We start from the raw sequence: 21,603 nt of genomic DNA, 5'->3' as shown, positions 1-21,603 counted from the left end.
AAGCACTGAGCTTAACACAGGCATAATTTGGTAACAGGAAGAGAGATGTAAATAAAGCGTTTACACTCCCTAACTGGTGTCTATCAATACTAGACAGTATTTAAATGACTGCAAATATGTTACATTGTTTTAATCACATTAATATATTCAGTGCATACAATTCGCTGGGGCTGAAAAATGAACAGATAACTGTAACATCTAAATCCTCAAAGCAATTTCAGTCAAAAACAACTGGACTGGTTGTTTTTGACTGAAATTGCTTTGAGGATAACGATGACCTGGACGAATGAGAACATTCACAGGTGTAACATCTAAAGTGTCTGGCTGCATGATTCAATCCATCCATCTACCCAAGTTTCTTCCCTCTGACATTTAGCTTTATTCACTGCTTTACAATGTGATCACTGCTTAGGGAGATAAAACCGGTGACACTGACAAAGGCCAGAAAAGGATAAGCATCAATGTGGTTTTATGGTCACTACCTATGACTGAACCATATCTAAAGCTAGGAGGTGTTACCTGTAAAGTGTATCCAGGTTCACACTGGAAAAACACCACATTATTCATCTGAAGACGCTCCCCAACTTTGATGCCATTCATAGGAACCACAGGCTCTGGGCAGTTGGTCAGAGACACCGCTAAGACAGATAAAAAACATAACGGTGGAGAGGAAAGGTAAAGAAAATGTCATAATTATACAAAAACATAATGGAGAGGATTAGAAATTATAATGCAAAATGTTAATGAAAAATTACAATCATCTGACCCTGGGGAGAAAGACAACCAACAAATACAAAATAAATGTACTTTATTTTATGTATTTTATTTAATACTTATATTCAATGTGTTGGTATGTTACATCAAGTGGTATGAACTGTTTTTTCACTTACTTTTGTATTCCAACCTGAATCCAGCTGCAGACACACTAATATCAGAGAAAAAGTGTAGGTAGAGTTGGTTGGAGGTGCTGTTGAGTAGAGCTGGGACTGTGGTGCCTTGGGGAGAAGATTAATAGTGGAGTTTAGCTATACTCTCTCTTGCATTGGCCAACCAAATCCAACTATATTAGCTACTGGCAAATAGCCTAAAAGCTTGTTCTTTTTACATTTTCAGACTTAAAGGTGTGTGTGATAACCTTTAGATAACCCATAAAGGTGTAGCCATATTTTCCAGGGGAAGCTCAAACTGTTTGAATATTTGAAACTTCCCCATGACTACACCAGCTGCCTTTATCTACTATGAATTTAATTTAGCAATGTTACAACGCAAACTGTGGCTGCCATTTTTTAGTACTGTATGTAGGTAGTTAGCTGCTCTGTGAAAACGGATTAGGCCATGTGTTGCTTCCACTATGCTTTTGGCAGCAAAAGATGAGTGGTTTTAAAAATGTGTTTAATGTTCAAAGTTGAGGTGGGATGCAACTATATTGGACACATAAAAACACAGCAATACCTGAGAAGCTGCCAAGCATGGTGTCCGTGTTGTCTCCTCCGTCAAACACCTCCAGCGAGTCCCAGTTCTGCTCTGTGACAAAGCTGATTACCTGAATCTGAGATGATGAAAGACACAAAAAATGTATGGGATTTAGGGAGCAGTTACAGAAAGGTGTGTGTGTAGGGAAATCAGAAATAATGTTGAAAGGTTGAAGATTAATGAGTGGGAGAACAGCATGAAAGATGTATTTAATGGGTCACATTAAAGTACTAAAAAGAATGGCTATTACTATCAACTTAAGAACATCAGTTGTCTCGGCTCTGACACAACTGAACTCCTTGTCAAAATGTCAGATAAAAGCATAAAACAATAACTTCTTTACACAAAACAGAATCCCCAAAGTCACAAATGTTCATCTCGGTACTTCAGTGTTTCACAGTGACATAGGTATTTGCAAAAAATTAAAATCTTTGATCACTGTTTGAAATACATACATGGGTATCAGTAATCAGGTATGAAAACGGGTCAGGGTTGAAAAAGGTGAGGGGGGGCAGCGCAATATTCCCCCTTAAAGTATCAATCTGATGAATTTTGAGAGAAAATAATAATAATCAATTTGAAATTGAGGGAGGCTGACAAAAATAATCCAAAATGAGGGGCCGGAAAAATATAAGCGTCACATTAATGGATATTGTAAAAAAACTACAGTCACATAGGAGTACATATATTGTCTTTATTTTATCAATATAAATGTTAGCAATAGACCTCAAAGTACCAGAGGTTTTCACTCAATTATTGGATTGAAGTACAAGTTTGAGGCTCCTGTCCTTTACTTGAGTATTTTCTTTTCATGCTACTATTTACTTTTACTCCACTACAAATCACTTTTTACTCCACTCCATGTATCTGATTACTTTAGTTACTAGCTTCTTTACCAGGCTTACAAGCACATATGAACCATTAGTTTATCCATCAAAAACTGGGCTGGCAAAAATTAACGTAACGTAAAAGCAGAGTATTTTTTACAGTTCAGTGGGAAAGTGGTGTTGAAGTTAGCATGATTTTTCCTAAAATGAAACAAATATGAACACACCGATATGGCTTCAGAGTAAACACAGAGGCTTCACGGTGACTGTTAGAAACAAAAAACGTCTCTGTCCATTCTCTGACAGTTTTCTGTGTCAACCTTTCTTTTTTTAGAGTAGAAAGAGACATTGATGTAATGATTTAACCATGGATTTAACCAGAGTGAAACAATTGAGAACAACAACAGAGCGGAGCTTGGCGAGCTGTTGCCAAGAGGATTCAGAAACCCATGAAGAAGAGCATAGCAGGAGCGTGCGGAGTGTTGTGGCCGCGTGCCTACAGAGAGTGCTTGGAGCAAGTCTCAAGATCAGAGAGGAAAACATCGGCCACCACGGCCATGAATTACTGATTCACAGGCTTCTACTCACAGGGCCAGGAAATATTCCATCTTTCGTTGGCACGTTCGTAGTTCACTGATAATCTCTGGTATACCTCAATGTCTCGTCCATAACCCCACCTCAAAAACAACAACAACATTTTCTCATCGGATCTACACGATTCACATAGTTCACCTATTTTGGTTTCAAAACGCCAAATTTCGCTGAAAGGCTAGTGATTTTCATGCCTGAGTAATCCAGCAATAACCCAGTAACAAGTATGTTGTAGTATCCAGACCTCTCTAGTTAAATGATACCTGCATTGGATCCTTTTGGTACCCAGATCTAGAAACGACTATTCATATGGTTCTGCTTGCAGCCAGTCATTGCAACTGTTCTTAGATTTAATGCAACATGTGTTTGGCCCTGTACCGCAGCAGCTACAACTCATACAGCCTTTGGTGGGGTGAAGGGGACTGTGGTGTATTAATTATAATTCAGATTTGGTAGTTTAGCATCCCAAGATGCTTAGGTTCACAGTAGAAAAAAGGGTATTCAATTATGTATTCTTTCTGCATCACTTTAAGGGTACTGGTATCGGTACTGGTCCTGGTAGATTTTTAAACAATAAAAAGCTCCAATTAACAGTGAAAAATAAAATAATCAATGCCATTATGGATTTTAAAACTTGTTTTGCTGTTGAATGCTAATCAAAGGAAGTGTGGGGCTTACACCAAATATATAAAATTGCCAGAGCGCTAACAAATTAAAGTGAAAGTGTTAAAGAGGCTACACTGTGAAATCTACTATATCTTTGTTCTCTGTCTTTTTAGCTAAAATTCATCGATTTCTTTAACATTCTATGTTCTCCATTCTTTTACTTTCTTCAAGCCTCGCTTTATGTTCCCTCTCACGTCTATTCCCTGGTCCTCTCCTCTGCCTCTGATGGTTATAGATCGGATACGAGCCAATTAAAGGGGTGGTAGGGGCTCTGGCACATCCCGGGGAGATGACGCAGATCACAGATTGATCTTTCATTAGGGGGCCCCGGCAAATGTGCCAGCATGGCACCTCCCTCCTTTAAGGTCTCTTCTGAATCGTGACACTCCAATCTAATGTGTCTTTGCTAGCAGGTAGAAGGGGAGAAACGGAGAGAAAGATGATGTGAAAGTGGTAAGGTGGACTAGGAATAGTAGGGATGAGGAGGATTTAGCTGCAGAGAATATAGACACTGAGCAGCAAATACTCTACACTTAGAACATCCCATTTTGGTAACACAGGCAGTAACCCTTTTGCAACAAGGATAGTGCGTGTTTCTGGGTGTGCAGTGGTGGCCCAAAAAACACAAACTCTCATATATTATTACCAAACTATTCCGCTGTTAGTCAGGTATGTATGCGTTCCAGTGCCATGCTGTTTGTCTTTCGGAGCATGTTTATAAAGTCAGCACCTTGTTCTTATTCTGGGTCTATTTCACCTCCAAGCTATTGCTATATTAGCGTGTAGTGCAGCATGCTAAGTGCGCCTGTGGGCCATCTCGTGTATTTGACCTGCAAGGACAGTCAGCTGAGGTGGAGGAGGTAATAGCCGAGGGACGGCACTGAGGTCATTAGTCACAGAGGCTGAAGCATAAGCCTAAAATCTTTTCGTCAGGCAGATCCACAGGGAACTCACACAGGTTCCTGGTGGCGTTCCATAACACACGCATCATAGAACAAGAATATGCAAACTGAATTAACTCCCAAGTAAGAAAAGTAAAGTAATTGAAGAGGCAATTATACACAAATTTATTTCAAGTTGTGTAATCTTACGTTTCTACTGAATTCAATTTGGAGCCTCTGTAAAAACTATAGACTTTATCCTTTAGCAGCTTTCCTGTACCCTGAGAACTGTAAATGCTATCATTTATTATATTATAGATAACTCGTATAATTAGTTTTTGGTAAGATGAAAATATATCACCACACAGGAACTTGTTGTCAAGACCATCCAGAGCTGTACAGCAAATGCTACAATTTTACAGTGTGACCGTTTTACAGATAGGCCTCTGATTATTAATTAGGTGATACAATCTGATAAACGAGAAGCTAACAGTAGGCAGATAAAAAAGAAATAACTAAAACAGCACTTTAAATCAGAACTCCTAATCTCTCTTCATTATATTGTATGTATGTAAGTCCATTATTATATTGTATTATGACATCCATTTCTATTATAACAAATTTCATATCTGGATGATGTGTAGATGGGTTATATTTGTATACGTCTGTAGTATACCTGCTAAGCTAGATTTATCTTTCCCTTTTAAACCACAAATTTATTCCTGGCTAGTATCCTGATTTTCCACATCTGTGGACTAACTAATAGAGTGTTAATTCCTAGTGTTACATGTGGTTTGGAAACATTGGGATTGGACTTGGGATAATTTAGGGGGTGTAACGTATTTACACCCAGTTGTTAACATAGCAGGATCTGTCTCTCTCTGATTTACTCATGGATTTAGCTAATTTTATTGTGACCTGATTATTATAATTCTGTTGCCCGGGAGGTACGTTGATGCCAGGGAGAAACTCTATTATACAAACCTGGATTCCTGATCCTTCTGGAACAGTGATTTTCCAGACACAGTTGAGGCTGTTGAGGTAAGGCTCAGGAAAGCCAGGGGATAAGATGGTGCCAGTTCGGTGGGTCAGATTGCCTCCACACGGAACTGCAGGGAAAAAAAGGGTTGAGTGGGATGAAAAGACGAAAGTCATGAAAGTCATGTTGAATTGTGTACAAAATGTATCACGGCTACAGGCTGGATGTACAAAGATGCAGGGAGTGTAAGATTAGGTATAGAAGCATATATTTGCACACTTAAATACCATTAAAAGAGCTGTATTCGAAATTACTGAAGAAAAATGTCCTGGGATTGCCTCCATACAGCTCTCAAAAACCGTTTCCCAATAAATTAAATACTGACTTTTTTTTATCCGCTGAGACTGTCTGTTTAGCAAAATATCTGTTTCCTGCTATATCAATGCTCTGAATGTTGAGTATAATATAATATAATATTTATATATATTATATAAATATTATATTATTTAATATTTTTTGTAAATGGACTGCATTGATGAAGCGCTTTTGTCCAAAGCAAAGGCAGCAAATTACCATGCAAGGTGCTGGCCTATTAAGCAAACCATTTGTAATTTGTCTTGTCCAAGGACACATCGGCACAGGGGACGGGAGGAGCCAGGGGACTGATCCACCGACCCTGCAATCAGTGGACAACCCACTCTATCTCCTGAGCCACAGCTGACGGTTCTTCACTTGATACATTTCAAGCTCTTTTAAAAAAAACCCTGATTGTAGGGACTCACTTTCCTTAAACTATATCTAGGATGGAGTCTTATCCACCTGCACAAGCATACTACTGTATACTATAAACATTATACTAGACTCATTGCAACAAACCTAAGGAGTGTTTACAGCCTGTGAACACTGTCTTCCCAGCTTGTTCTGCACATTTACACATCTGGTGACAGCATAGGAGCATCTGCTACAGCTGTATGCAATGTGTGTGAGAGTGTGCCTTTGTATATACATGCAGATATCTCCATATGAGTGTGTGTGTATTTGTGACCCTCAGCGATGCCTGCCACCTGTGTGCTGCATCCCGCTGTATCGCTACAGGCAATGGCTGGCAGCCCACACCTGTGTTGTAGTAATGCGAGTTTGACACTCAAGGCATCAAGAGGGAGAGACACAGATACAGAAGGAGAGATGTAAAGAAAGGGCATGAAGAAATAAAGTAAAGAAAACAAACTAACAAATGGAGGAAGAAGGCAAGTACGGAAGCAAGACAAACAAACAAAAAACCACAGCTAGGCCGACTGGTAAATGTTTGTTTGTGACTCTGTGTGCTAACTGTATTTGAGTATTCATGCCTTACCTATACAGCTGGGTATGGAACTGTTCCATTGTGCCAGAGCATTGGGAACTGTCAAACATTCAATGGCACTTGGTCCCTCCAGCATATAACCTGGGCTGCACTCAAAGCGGATCACAGCGCCAACAGCAAAGTTGTTACCCATACGCCGGCCATTCCGGGGCTCAGGGACAGAGCTGCACTGGGTGGCACTTGTCCTTGGTACAGCTTTGGAGAAACAGAGTGACAAACAGGGTGATTACAGGTGTTGAGTTCAACTTCAACTTATTATCTGTGACATTTCCAAGAAAATACAAGGCTGTTTTGCTCCTCTCTGTTGCTGATTATAGCCAATTCAAGATAGATTTTCACTCATTGTTTTTGTCTGCTTTCCTAAGAATCTCAACACTTGATGTGTAAAGGGATTTAGAAAAGAATAATCACACTGTGTCCCAAATAGACAATACAAAATAGGGCATTCAGCTTCGTCTTTGCCTTGTGGTTCCTTCAGCTTACTCAAAAAAAAAAAAATACTTATTTATTCACTGAACTTTATCCAGAGCTGCCATTGCTTTTGGCTATCTGCAGCAAATGTCATTGTGTGGTACAGTGCATTGTTTAAGGAAAATAACAATACAAGAGAAAAGTCCCTCTTAGGGGAATAGAAGAACAGGGGAGTTTAAGCACAACCTTTGAAACAGACTGCTATACTTCTACAGTGTTAATGCTCCAGAGCACAGACTTCCGCTGACACACACACACACACGCACACACACACACACACACACATGCAAACACGCAGACACGCACGCACACACACACACACACACACACACACACACACACACACACACACACACACACACACACACACACACACACACACACACACACAAGCAAACACGCAGACACGCACGCACACATACACACACACACACACACACACACACACACACACACACACACACACACACACACACACGAAACAGTGGCTGAAAAATGTATATCCTTTCGAAACCACAAGTCATCTATTATGGAGGGGAATTGTAACAGCGGGAATCTAATATAAAACAAGGAAGTAGGATATTTGTTTGTGTACCTGTGTGTTACACACTTACCCTGGTAGACCAAATGGAATCCTCTAGAGCTAGATTGGCCTTTGGAGGTGAAGCGGATCAGGATTTGGTTGGAGGTTGCTAATGGCAATGACTCGCCTGAGATTTGGAAAAGTTAAAAGACAGTTAGTAATGTTTTTGCAAAGTTCTGCTGTATTTAACCTATATTTATATAGACAATCACACTGGGACGTGGGGTCTCCTTCTCAACAGAGGCCTAATTAACACACAACAGCACAACAACACAAAGTTAAAGAATTAGTCATAAAAGTCCCAAAAAAAAGTGCAAAGCGACGCGGCAGTATTTTAAAACTATTAAGAAGAACAACGCTCTCTCCAGTTTTTGTAAAATAAGCTTAAAATCCCCTTCCTACCACTGTTTCTAGCTATTTAATTACCATCTAATCACCTACGCATTTAATTAAATAATAGTTCCCACATTTGTCTGATAAAAAAAAATGTAGGTGTGTTTAGCAAGCAACTTCAAAATGAAAGTGGTAGAAAACCTTTTAATGATTGTTTAAAAAGAAGAGGACATGCTGCAGGTCTCTGAATACGGCTATATTTAGAAGCTGTCTTTTTCTACAGCATTGGGGGAAAGTGTGAAGAAAAAGTGTGTAAATATCTGTTAGTCTAGACAAGTGCTAGATGTAATTAGGCTTTCACAGATGGACCTACTGTGATGAATATATAACATGCCAATAAGGCTTTGTAAGGCATATTTAGCATATTACAAAATGCAAATGCATGGTGATTATTGAGATCATCCCAACATTTTGCCATCATACAGGATTACACTTATCTGATATGCTTATTGGATAGGAAGCAATTTCCTTCAGCCTCTTTTGACTAAATGGGACTCCCGATTATTGGCACTGATAGCATTGTGTGACATGTACAGCTGAGCCACTGAAGTTTGCATATATCAAGTCATGTTCCTGGAGTTAGAAGCTACTTTTGATCACGATTATGAGCTTCAAACAACAAGTTAGCTCACTGTCATGTTCTTGTTTTTCCCAGCTCAGAAATATGAATAATTTATAGTTAATTTCTTTGTTTTGTCCCATCTGGGCTATTGTCACTCTTTGTTCACATCCCCAATCGATAAATCATTCCTGGAGAATCGGCAGAGATCAGACCTGCCATAACTTTACGCCAATGGTTGCGTGTGAAATACAGAATCCAATTCAAGGTTGGGTCTATCACCTGCAGTGCAGGGGCCCCCACAATCAAGCTCCTGCTTAAATTCAGGAAATCTTAACAGCATACTGCGCAGGCAGGAACTCTAAGGTCACCTGACCAGGGCTTAGTGGCTGTCCATCTGTCAAACTTCATGACCAATGATGATTAAGCTTTTGTCACTGGAGCAGGTTTTTTTTTTACAGAATAAAAAATCTATTTGTGTAGAAAGACCTTTGATTTGTGTTTTGGTACTTCTGTGTGAAATTAGTTTTGTAATTGAAATGTAATTTGTCTGTAAAGTTTGCTCTCCAATATGCTAAAGTCATAGACTAAACCTTGCATAATGGAAAATTCCCTGAGAATTTAGGGGTTCATTACCTTATGGGGCTACCAATGTTAACAATGAAATCATTCCTCAAAGAGCATTGATCTGGGCCAAAATTTCAAACCTCTGACTATAAATCAAATCATCATATTTTAATACTGAAATTAAATTACTATTACTATTATTACTATTACTAGTATAATTAATTTTAGGAAAACCTCCATGATCTACTGTGGTGAAATACTGTTGACAGACGTAGAACATGATACAAAGTGTGACTATCTCTGTCTTTCTCTCTGTGTGCTGCTGACTAGTTGTCTGCAGTGGATCCCATTACTCTGTGTCTGCTTGCTGTCACACTGTAGTGGGAGGCAGACGTGCTTAACCCCAGAGGCAAAATCTGTGTGGTTGAGTGTGTGTCAGTGAATCTATCCTGTGAATGCATGTTTAGCTCTAGTTTAAGTGTGCGTAAATATTTCCGCGCACTTAAGTGCAGTGTCCTGAGATAGCTCCAATGGCAACGTTCTTAATGTGTTGTCGCCATGATTGTTCCAGTTCTACTGTAGGTTCCCCAAGGCATGTTGGGTAGTTTATTAGAAAACATCCTTGTTGCGCACTGTTATGGTGACAGTGTTTCATAATCTTCTGTGCAGGACAGGTATTCCTCCACAGACATAAAACATGTGTTGGCATGTAACTTATCAACCCTTTGGTCCCTTTTTCAGATCCATACCACTTTGCCCTTAAAATAATCCTCTACGCTGGCGTACGAAAACTTACAAAGGCAGATGTGACTTTCGCTGAAAGTCAATAGTCACAATTCAGTGGCGGTTGTTGGTGTGTTCTGGGTTGGATATAGCAGGGCAACATGGGGAACAATGTCAAACATCAACGCTCCAGCTGTTAAACCATAACTGAAAAAGGTTTAAAGTTAAAAACAGGGCCATAGTGATTATAGGAAGTGAGTTTTACATTACATGAAGTTTTGCAGTTAAATGTAGTTGAAATTAACAGTAATAGAAACATACTGTTGAATGCTACACTGAGAGAATAGTAAGAACATCCAGTTTAAAGGGGAAAAACACCTACAATAAATTAAGAATCCCAATGTTATTTCCATGGCCTAGGAAAGTCCACTCAATCCACTCTGTGAACATGAGCTGCTCTCACTCAAATGAAAGAAACCAGAAAAGTAGGTCCAAAATGTGTGATGTCATCAAGTATAAAGTCTGGAGCTGCTCCATAGACAATGAATGGGAGGCTGGTTTTATATGTTTTCTTTTTTTTATACCGAAATGAGCTTTATTCTATTGCATTGTTGTCAGTTCAAAAACAGAAAATGTACCCACATAATCAGAACATTTCCCTCAGTGCTCTCTATTACATATTTCATAATTCATTTTCTATGGAACAGTTCCATGCTTTCAGAGAAGCATAGCAAACTTAGTAAATCAAATAAGGAATGTGATTTACTATGTTTGAAAAATAACCCTGCAAACCACTCAAATAATAATTAGTTGGGTATATACGCTGGAGATTAAAATTAAAGATCAAATTATAAATACTTGATTTATTCTGAAATACTGTTATTTTTTACTGTTCAGAATTCGATAGCACTTCAAATATTATTATTATTAATAATAATAATACTATAATAATAATTTATTTTGTGAAATAAAACACTGAGCAAAATTAGAGAATACTTTCAGATACCTCCCAGTTATTGGTGTACATCTGGCACCTGGTGACAATTTACTTAATTGTTGGATACACCCTATTTATCTGGCAGCTCTCCTGGTTACTTTGAAGATGGCAAGTCGCTCTAAGGTGACTGATGAAGGCCAAAAGGATGACCCTCTCAGCCATCAGAGAGAGGTTTGGTGGGTGATTTCAAGATATATATTTTATCTTTACAAGGACACGGATTAATTTAAGTCCCTCAAAAAGGCCAGTCGTCCACATAAAGCAAGTGCACAAGAGGACAGGATTATGCAAAGACTCTCAATGGTGAATCAGTTCAACATTGCAGCCGGAGTTGCTCACCAGTTCAGTGATGAACAGGGCAAGGATATGTCTCAGCACAGTGTCTCGTTGATTAAGAGAATTTGGACTCAAAGCCCGCTTGGCAGTGACCAAACCTCTCAACAGCACAGAGAATAAAAAGGCTAGACCTGCCTATGCTGAGTAGCATGTTGTGTGGACAGAGGAGAACTGGTCCAGAGTGCAGATGACGTTTGAGATGACGTTCAGTTTATTTGTGTCTGATGGGAAACATTATGTTCAGGGTTGGAAGAAGGCAGTTAAATTTGGAGGAGGAAGTGTCATGGTGGGGCTGCACGGTTGTGTAGTGGTTAGCACTGTCGCCTCACAGCGAGAAGGTTCCAGGTTCGCATCCTGGGCCTTTCTCCCCGTGTCTGCGTGGGTCTCCTCCGGGTTCTCCGGTTTCCTCCCACAATCCAAAAGACATGCAAGTGTTAGGTTAATTGATGACTCTACAAAATTGCCCTTAGGTGTGAATGGTTGTCTGTCTCTGTTCGTTTCTATGTGCCCTGCGATAGACTGGCGTCCTCTCCAGGGTGTACCCCGCCTCACGCCCGATGTCAGCTGGGATCGGCTCCAGCCCCCCCGCGACCCCAGCCCCGGGATAAGCGGTTGAAGATGAATGAATGAATGAATGAAAGTGTCATGGTTTGGGGGATGTTTTCTGCAGCATAATATTGAAACAATGAAATGACCAGCCGAGAGTCCAGATCTAAACCCCATAGAATCTCTGAAAGATCCTTGGTGACAAAGTAACAGTTACTGAACTGTGTAAGAGACTGCAAGAATAATGGACCAACATCAAACCAGAGCAGTGTGAGAAACTAGTGATGCCCTGTGGGCGCAGACGTGCGGAAGTCAAAGCAAGGGCCTCTACACTTCCTATTCATTTTTGAAAAATAACAATATTTCATAATAAATCAAGTAAAACTCATTTGTTCTCTAATTTTGCTCTCCAGTGTTAAGCTTGTACATTTAAATTGTATGGGTAAATGTCTTGGTTTACAAGCTTGCATATGTGTATGTTAGTCGATGTGTGAGCTTCAGGGTATCGGTTTGTTGGATGCAGGTACAAACTTCTGGGTTATGTCTGATTAATGGTAGTTTTGCCTGCCTGCTTCTTCAGCAGCACTGTCTGTGTAGGCTAAAAGTCTCTCTTCCCTTGCCAAAGTGTGTCAGCTCCGCTCTGCCATGCCTGGGTAGAGAGAGCTCTGTGAACCTGCCGCCAGGAGTCCTCAGTTAATATAGCGACCTGTTTATTGAGCCGTAAACTGGATTTTCTGAGGCTGCCCTGGACATAAACCAAAGTAATCATTTTGCTTTTGTCAAGCCACAGGGCAAGGTGAAGATGGAGAGCTGCCTTTAACGCATACACGTTTCCACTCCACCCCTGTTGTAAGGTTGAACCTCCAATTTTCAAGCCCTTGCTCATGTAGCCTATCAATACTGTTGTGGCAATTATCAAATGTATTCACAATTTTACAATACTGTTGCAACAGAAATTATTAGTTCTCCTTCACCTTCTCACTTTTAACCTTACAACAGTTGTTCTTTTTTGCTTACACAACTGATCTATTCAATGTTTCCATCCTTGTGAATGGGGTGTTGTACTTTTTGAACATACCTGTATATTCAGAGATTAGATGTAGAATTTATCTTTAGGATAAAGGATAAAATTAATTAATTAATTTGCAGTTTGAACTCGGGCAATGATTAGATTTTTGCACCATTTTGGTTTAGGTTTGAAATTATGTGGCTAGGATAGAGGTCACAGTACTGAATTGGGGAATAGATGTTTCTCATCGGTTTGGTTAAATGTCTCTGTGTCTTTTATTAAATTAACTGCACAGGAATATGTCATTGCTTTTGACTGGAAACTTGGATTTCCCAACATAACTTGAGTTGTTTTTAAATAAAGTAATAAAAATAATTTGGAAAGTATTGATTTGAAAAGTAGAAGCTCAGACTTGTGCATGAATAAACAGCTGCAAGCTGAAAAGTTGAGCCAATATTAAAAATGAAACAACTATAATTTTAAGGTTGAAATTCACTATTTATGATAGCTGAGATCGTGTTACTGTAATACAGTTTTTAGTAGATGTCTTTGTTTAATTCCTTGATGCTAAAAATGTATATATTTTTCCTAATTAATGGAGAAGGGATCACCTATCTAGCTACCCCTATCCCTACCTTAAACCTGGCACACAAGCATTTGCTTGTGTCTGTTTTTTTGTGTGTGTGTGTGTGTGTGTGTGTGTGTGTGTGTGTATGTGTGTGTGTGTGTGTGTGTGTGTGTATGCGCACACTTGTTTGCCTACATGTGTAATACCTATTCAGGTGTATGTGCATGCAAGTTTTCTTGAGCCTGTCTGCTGATATGCTATCCCTGTGAATCTTTCAGTTGTTGTTGTCACTGTTGAATTGTTTTTCAGCTCACTGGAGCCCACCTGCAGCCACAGCAGCTCTGCCTGTGTCAGCAATTTGTCCCTGAGCTTAACTGGATGCTTATGAAAGGGATAAGGCTAAGACAACATTTTATTTAGTCCCCTGTCATGTCAAAAAATACTGGCCGAGAGATACTTTGTTACATGCTGGTGCTTAATATAAAACAAAGGTTCTACAAGCATGTGTGAGTCATGGGTTGCCTTGCTGCAGGTCAATGTTGAATGTGAACGCCAATCTAAACGTGTGTTTTTTGTTCAAGTACCTGTGTGTGCTCCAGAAAGGGAGCTGAGAACACGGGATTGCTGGGTCGCCCCATCATAAACCTCCACAATGTCGTTCAGAGCTGTCTGGAAGAAGGCGAATTGACTGAAGACCACTAAAAAAGACAAGATATGGACAGACAATTGACATAAGAAGAAAAAGAAGTTATGTAAAATGAGTGACTGCATCACACTGAAAACTCCAAAATTGCTTTGAAATAACACAGAGCCCATGAAAAAGTACTCTGTAGTATCCTCATTCAAAAGAATCTTATCAACAGCAATTTCAATCAAAATGACTTATTTTAAAGCAAGGGGGATAATACTGACGGTTATGACAACACAACCAAAAAAATGATATTACACCACTAGATCAGCAGGCCTGTCTGGGCTTGATGGCTTGTCAGCAGATGAAAGGCGTTGACAATGACAGCCAATCTGTTGTACAATGTGCAGCTAAAGCTCCACGCTTTCATCCTTTCAAACCACCCTTTCTACTGCTATTGCCTGAACATATCCAGCCCTTTCACATCTAATCTAAGTCTAGTTTGCTTGTATATTGCAGGTTGAAGAGAAGGATGAAGAGAATGAGTGAGAGGGGACATAATAATGTTCTCCATTAGAAGTGATGGCAGGACCTTATCTTCTGAGTAGCTCTTGAAAATGGCTCAGGGTCTGTATTCTACTCAGCTTTATTTGTAAATCCTCTTCATCACTATATATGATAAAAAAAAGGCAGTGGTTGCTGTGAAATCCACCCTGGCCTGAATCGAGGAAAATAGCCTATCATTAGGGCTTGTGCATCACCCTAATGAGAAGCGGCAAGAATGGAGGCAAGAGCAATCGTGGCTCTGCACCACAAAGTACGGCGCCCTGGGCCTTGCTGTCATTTTCCAGGAAAATGCAAATGTAGACATTAATTATTTCAATTTCCTCCATTTGCTTTGACTCCATTGAGTGAAATATGTTGCTGAAAGAGTCCAAGAAGAATTGGTGCCCAGTCATTTTGGAGCAGCGCCAGACCTCGAAATGGGCGTCATGACCTCGACATTCAAAAGACTTGGGTGAAGTTCTCGAAACACATGCCGGCTGCTGCTGTTTGGTGTAATTTAACAATGATAGGACTTGAGCTTCCCCTGAGAGAGGAGAGATGACTCATTAGAGAGCCAAAGGGAAGAGAGACACAAGATTAAACAGAAAAAGGCAGACATAGAGTCAAGCAGGGAGACATTGTGGGCATGTAAGTGAAACATGCTGGCTTCTGTATTTGCATGTTTGAGCTGTGTCACTCTTCTGCTTCGTTTTGCTTTCTGAATCATTTGCTGCTATAACAGTATCAGATTAAATATTGGAAGCAAGCTGTGACCTTTAAGAGGGAACTGCCGAAAAGTAGTGAAACTCCAGAAACTCTGGATCTTCCAGACACCAATTATTTTTGGTGTGTGTGTTTGTGTGTGCATGGGAGACGGACATATTGTACTCCTAGTGGGTAAGATAATGATTGAATTGCTCTACCAAAGTAATATGACAATGGGATATGAGAACTATCAATCTCTGTGATTCTACTGTGTGTAGGAAAATATGAAAAAACAAACATTCAGTAAACCTCTGCAAGTTAAGAAGACAATGTGTGTTGGAGCTTGTACAAGTTTTCCACAAACTTGTTGTCTCCAACACATTTGTCACCAAGAATATGCAGGTGTACATATACTTTCTTACTTTCATTAGTTTTTCACAGTGAAAGAATATGTGGAAATTTGTGAGGCACTTTAGGACAGTTTGAGTCTTATGAAGGCATTTGTGCAATATAGAATAACTGCATCTTAATTACAACACACACACACCCCCGGACATACACACACGCACGCACACACACACACACACACACACACAGACACACACACACACACAAACACAATTACAAATCTGCTAGGAAAAAGACAACAACACAGTGCTCTTCAGTGGCTTACCGTAATCCTTGGGCACCACCACAGAATAAAGACAGGTTCTTGCACTGCTGTAGTTGCCAGGGTAACCTGGAGACAAGACCACTCCCTCCAAACCTGAGTACTGTCCACCACATGGAGCTGGAGAGACACAGAGATGAGTCATTAAGAAACAGGGCAGACAGAGAAGGAAGGTCAAAAGCCAATAGTGTAAGATTCCATTTCTCCCCAACCTCCTGCTTTTTCATCCCCTCTGTTCCATTACTCCTAAATTACTTTTCTTGTCTGATTGGGTTTCGGGTGGAAGGTGTCCCTGGTGTTTGCCAGAGTGAAATTGCAATGTTTTTCAAGTGTCCCTCTGGGTTAGGCTTGGTGAGATGAGACCCGAATCTCCTCTCCTGTTAAAAGCCCCTAAAAATGCTCTGCACCTGCTTGCAGCTTTGTGCAAATTCTGATCCCATGTTTGTGAATGTGTATTTTGCTTGCGGGAAATTGTGTGTGATGTGTGCATGTATTCCACCTGACGTGTAAGTAAGGCTTCACGCTATGAGAGCCGTATTCAGTGGCGTCTAGGATCTTTTACCACCTTTTCAAGGGAATGTGCACAGCGTGTGCCAGTCATGTCATGGGAATGTCAGAAAATAGCCGGGATGACGCAGGTTGTTCGTGTGTGAGGAGCAGATATGCAAAATAAGAAGCTTTCTTCAAACTGCAGATTAAATTAAGGCTTCACCCTCACATATATTAACATTAGCAAAACCCACACAGTCCTACACATATACCTATAGGACATATCTCTGGGCAAAAACCACATAATCATACATACATACATGTTTACATATGAAAAACCTATAAGCACTGATGAGGTTTGTGTTCCTAACAACCGTCTCCAGATGTCAGTGTTTACCAATGCAGATGGGTTTGGGTTTGTTCCAGCTCGGCTTGCCGTCTCCACCCATGATGCAAGTGAGGGTTGGGTCTCCCTCTAGTGTGTAGCCACTGTCACAGTGGTAGGTGACAGTGGAGCCCAGCTTGAGTTCAGCGCCCACCCGAGTCCCATTGCGCACCAGGCCCGGCTCGAAGCAAGACTCCCTGGGGTTCTCTGTGGAGAGAGGTAACACGGTGGAAAATCAGAAGGAAATATGTGTTGGTATTCAATAAGAGGGTTTTTGCATCAAGCTGCAGCAGTGATACTGGAATAGAAATTGTTTTTTGCCTAAGGTTCCTCCTGATATTCTCAGATTTCTTCCTTCCTTCCTTTGTCGCTTACTTTGCTCATTCCTGTTTCCCCCTGCAAACCCTGTACTTTCCTCTTTCAGTAAATATATCTCACTGACTGTCACTTTTCTCTCCAGCCCTTGATGGTGCCCTTTCATCTGTGGCTGCTGGAGGTATGTATGGCTGTGGAGACAGACAGACAGCTGATTGAGAGTGGCATTGCTCTGGCCCAAGGTCTGCTGACTGCACACAACGCTTCGCTGTGCAGTCAACTAGAGAAGACAATGCACATACGCAAGCGTTCTCTTACGAACACACACACATACTCAGCCTCAGCACACTCACGCACACTGTATCCAACCACATATCAATCACCACTCCTGAGGTCGTAAGAAAGATGTCTCTTTCAATCTACCATCACATTGTTCTTAGGTAGAAAATGTGCATGTGAGGGGAGGCCTGTCAATTTGGCATACTTCACACCCTTACAGTTAAAATAAACATAGGGAAAATGCCTAAAGCAATTCAGTTCAATCTTAAACACAGTTCACGCTAGTCTCACAGCAAACTTTTATATACAATGACTCAACACTCCGCCCACATACAAATGGAATATGAATCAAATGTTTTATTTCATTAGGAACACTTCAACTTTCAATTCAGTTCCTCACAAAAATGTGCAAGAGCCACCATTATCTCAATATCAAGCAGCTGAAAGCAACTTTAAATGGTAAACACATTTGTAAAGGTCAATTGGGATGCCAACAAACAAGGCGACTTTCTACTTTATTCGTATGCCAATAGTACTTACAAAAGCTATTCTATTACCTGTCTCAGAATTGATGATGTTACTTTCCCTGGAACAGCTTTTCCATGTATATTTTCTGTCTACCTTTACTGAAGAGGACCAAAAAGTAAAAGGTCCTACTAACATTATTTGTTTTTTTGTTTTTTTCCACCATCTGCAATTTAGAGAGGGCTTAATTTGTACTATGAACAACAGACACTTGTTTTGACCCATCAGGTTAATTTCCCTATGTGCAAAAAAATGTACATGTAGCACCTTGGATGAAATGCCTAGTTTCTAAGCTGAAAGCTGGGGACCTGCTGACCAGACAGGAGGCAGCCCTTAATGGCTGGTGCCAGACATGTGGTTTGTCGGTCCGTCTCCTAGGGCACCTGTTCTAGACAGGTTGGGCCCTTTCGTGGGCTGATGTAGACCTGAACATTCCCTTGCCACCTCCTCCATTAAAGCAGCACACCTGGCAAGCGACAGCGGAGGCGTGATGGATGTAGCAGGCATTAGGTGTGGACTGACTCTGGACACAAGCCAGTGGTGAGAAGGTCGGGCAATGAAGATGGCCGATTTAACAAGCCTTGCCCCGGGACATTTGTAGGTGTGAGAGAAATAGGGCGAGTGGCATCATCTGTTTTAGGAAATTCTCAAAGGAGACTAAGTGATGTGATGTGAAGGGAAAATGAGCTTAGGAGTTTAGTGAGGGTATTGGATTCGACAGACGCAAGGATGAGAGTGCTTGTATGTGTGTATCTGTCTATGTCTGTGTGTTATTCAAATGTGGCTCAGGCATGGCAAGTTTTTGCCCACACATTTCCCTGGAGAGCCTAATCAGACATGGCCAGAGACAAGGAAACAGAAAGACATAACGAGTGCTTGGTAAAGAGGCAGACAACACCTCAGGCAGATTTTATAATGCAATTTTCAGCGGCGGGCTGACCAAATACTAGCTTGGCCATCTAGTCAACGTACTGCCTCCTCACCAACCAGATCCAAACGTGCAGCCAAACATGCTTCTGTGCCATGCTGTTTGTCTGAAACTGAGGAGGTAATTTATGTATTATTTGGTTATGGTTCATTAGTGTGGAGAATTGGAAGTGGGGAGAGGGAGTTTTTCTGAGCCACACACTGGGTCCATCTGCTCTACCAGATTGGTCATACAATATCACACACTATATCACACACTGCAGAAAATATTGCTGGGAGTGAGTTAAGGAGTAGGCTCTGTAACATGGTCTTAACAAAATACTGTGTGTCACTCCATTAATGTACAATTTGCAAAGAGCCATATCATGTGAACAGGTAGTGTTCTGAAATCAGTTGACCTTCTTATACAGATCAAATCCCACCAGCAAGGAAACAGAGAGCTCAGGGTCGATCCAGAATTGGTTAAACGTCTAAATACCTTAAACAGCTCTAATTGAGACTGGGAGATTTAGGAAGATTTAACAATGTTTTCTCAAGCAAAGCCCTTAACGAAGATGCCCAGTCTAATTTAGAGCTTGTTCAGCGTCTGTATATCTGTTAGGAGAAGGCTTTAACATACAGGCACTGAGGCGTTACTGTGAAGCTGAAACAGGAATGCAGAAACACAGATGTGCTATCCTTAAACAAAGTAGCTGTCTGTCAAGGAGGTTTGGGATCATTCTGGACCATGTGTGCAGTATAGAACACCTTGTGTGAGCTAATTTGGGCTCCCCCAAACAACAGGCTGCGGTCAGCTAAGCATAGACATTAGACAATAAAACGTTGTTTGCTGTAATTTATGAGGAGCCTTTTGTGCAGCTGCAAAGCACTGATCAAATAGAGCTTAGGCACACATGCTGTCAGCTTTTCATTTTCATAATTCTTTGTGTTACTTGCCACTAGAGGAGGGACGGATCAATAATGACGCCCTAGCAGACTAGCACAAATGGAATGGTGGTGCTCAGGATGCAGCAACCCCCCCCCCCCCCGATCTTCCTCTGAAGCAATTTTCACACCACTAATCTCACTCGCTTTGGACTACACACTAGAGAAAGTTAAAAAGAAACAATCTGCAAGGTCGATAAACAGCAGAGGGTAAATCCATTCTCACTCTGCCAGAGGAGGAATTCTAAAACATGAATTGTTTAGGGGATTGTTCAGAATCTTTAGACGCTGGAGATGAAAAGCTGAGGATGAAAAAACTCCTACACATGCAAACACATAAAATCAAAATCTCCACCAGATAGTTTTCTCCAATTAGGCATATACTGTAGTTTTTCCAAGTCATTCCTGTGACCAAAAAGGTGCCCACCTGTGTACTGCAGCACAAATCCATTGCTGCTGAGGGAAGCATCGCTACGGAAAGCCAAGAAGAGCGTGTTGGAGCTGCTCTCAATGCGATCTGGAACGTCTGTGCCATAGAAACTACCCAGCAAGGGGCTGAGGGAGTCCGGCCCATCGTAAATATGTAAGAAGTCATAACTGGGCTCCAAGCTGAACCTGGTTGAAGAAATGTAAATAAAACTCACATAAGCATTTGCAGCTCACATGCCAGCTTCACTGGCATCATTTTAAAATGTTTATAATTGTATTTTATTAGGGGACAGGATGAAATATTATGAAACATGCATGGACTTTCATGGTGTTTGTATTGTGTACTATTATATATTAAATAGGATAGACATAGGCAGACATAAATATTAAATTTCAAACACACATGTTGCAATAAATGTGTGCAATTGAAGCTTACTGGTTGAAGCTAAGGGCAATCACATAGTCCTGCGTGACACTAACAGTCCAGTCACACTCCCTTCCATGGGGGTAAGGTTCAGGATAGTCTGGAGACAGAATCAGCCCACTAGGACCTGTCAAGTTCCCACCACATGGAGCTACGGAAAGGGAAAAAATCAATAGTAAATGTCATCAGCAAACACCACTAAAACACCATATTTCAGCTATTGAATATTAATCCAAAAGACTAATCGACACAGAAGTATTTTGATGGTATATCATCTAATTTCAAATTCAAATCTTTATGAAAGTGGACATATTATAGACTTAGATTTAGACTTAGACTTCTTTTTATTGATCCTTTGGGATGACTCCCGCAAGGAAATTGATATTCCAGCAGCTTACAAAAAACACAAGGGAGGTATAAAACAATACAGTATAAGATAACCAATAAATTCTTATTGGTAACTCGCTAAATAAATACAGAAGGTATAAAAAAACAATAAACAGTACACAAAAAACTCTTAGTCATATATATATATATATATATATGAGGTAAATGTAAGAATACAGGTCAAATAAAATTCACAGAAAATTATATCAGATAAGGTAAATGTAGAGGAAATGTATAAGATCAAATATGTATGACTGTATATGACAGAAATGAGCAGCACGATTAAATTATTGCACTTAAGTGGTGGATAAAGTTAGTGCACAACAAATAATAAGAAGAAGATAAGTATCCAGGTATGTAAGAGTAGATTATTAATTGCACAGTGAGTGACTCCCACTCCTTCCCTTCTGTCCTCTATATTTCCTTCTCCCCCTGAGT

General features: G+C 40.4%; 1 protein-coding gene across 1 annotated transcript in view; it reads right to left on the bottom strand.

Moving 5' to 3' along the window:
* Positions 1-21,603, bottom strand: part of csmd2 (CUB and Sushi multiple domains 2) — a gene marked incomplete at both ends in the record, with an annotated part of 266,970 nt that overhangs the window by 53,725 nt on the left and 191,642 nt on the right. Inside the window, 11 exons of the mRNA XM_083925070.1 lie at positions 520-638; positions 891-995; positions 1,453-1,549; positions 5,423-5,547; positions 6,772-6,975; positions 7,866-7,961; positions 14,117-14,230; positions 16,085-16,201; positions 16,968-17,162; positions 20,353-20,540; positions 20,791-20,929. Coding sequence (XP_083781196.1) covers positions 520-638; positions 891-995; positions 1,453-1,549; positions 5,423-5,547; positions 6,772-6,975; positions 7,866-7,961; positions 14,117-14,230; positions 16,085-16,201; positions 16,968-17,162; positions 20,353-20,540; positions 20,791-20,929 — 1,499 coding nt within the window. The remainder of the gene's footprint in view (positions 1-519; positions 639-890; positions 996-1,452; positions 1,550-5,422; positions 5,548-6,771; positions 6,976-7,865; positions 7,962-14,116; positions 14,231-16,084; positions 16,202-16,967; positions 17,163-20,352; positions 20,541-20,790; positions 20,930-21,603) is intronic.

The sequence above is a fragment of the Echiichthys vipera genome (assembly GCF_963691815.1).
Source record: "Echiichthys vipera genome assembly, chromosome: 13".
Lineage (NCBI taxonomy): Eukaryota > Metazoa > Chordata > Actinopteri > Perciformes > Trachinidae > Echiichthys > Echiichthys vipera.
The sequence above is the reverse complement of the archived record's forward strand: the minus strand, read 5'-3'. Positions and strand labels throughout refer to the sequence as shown.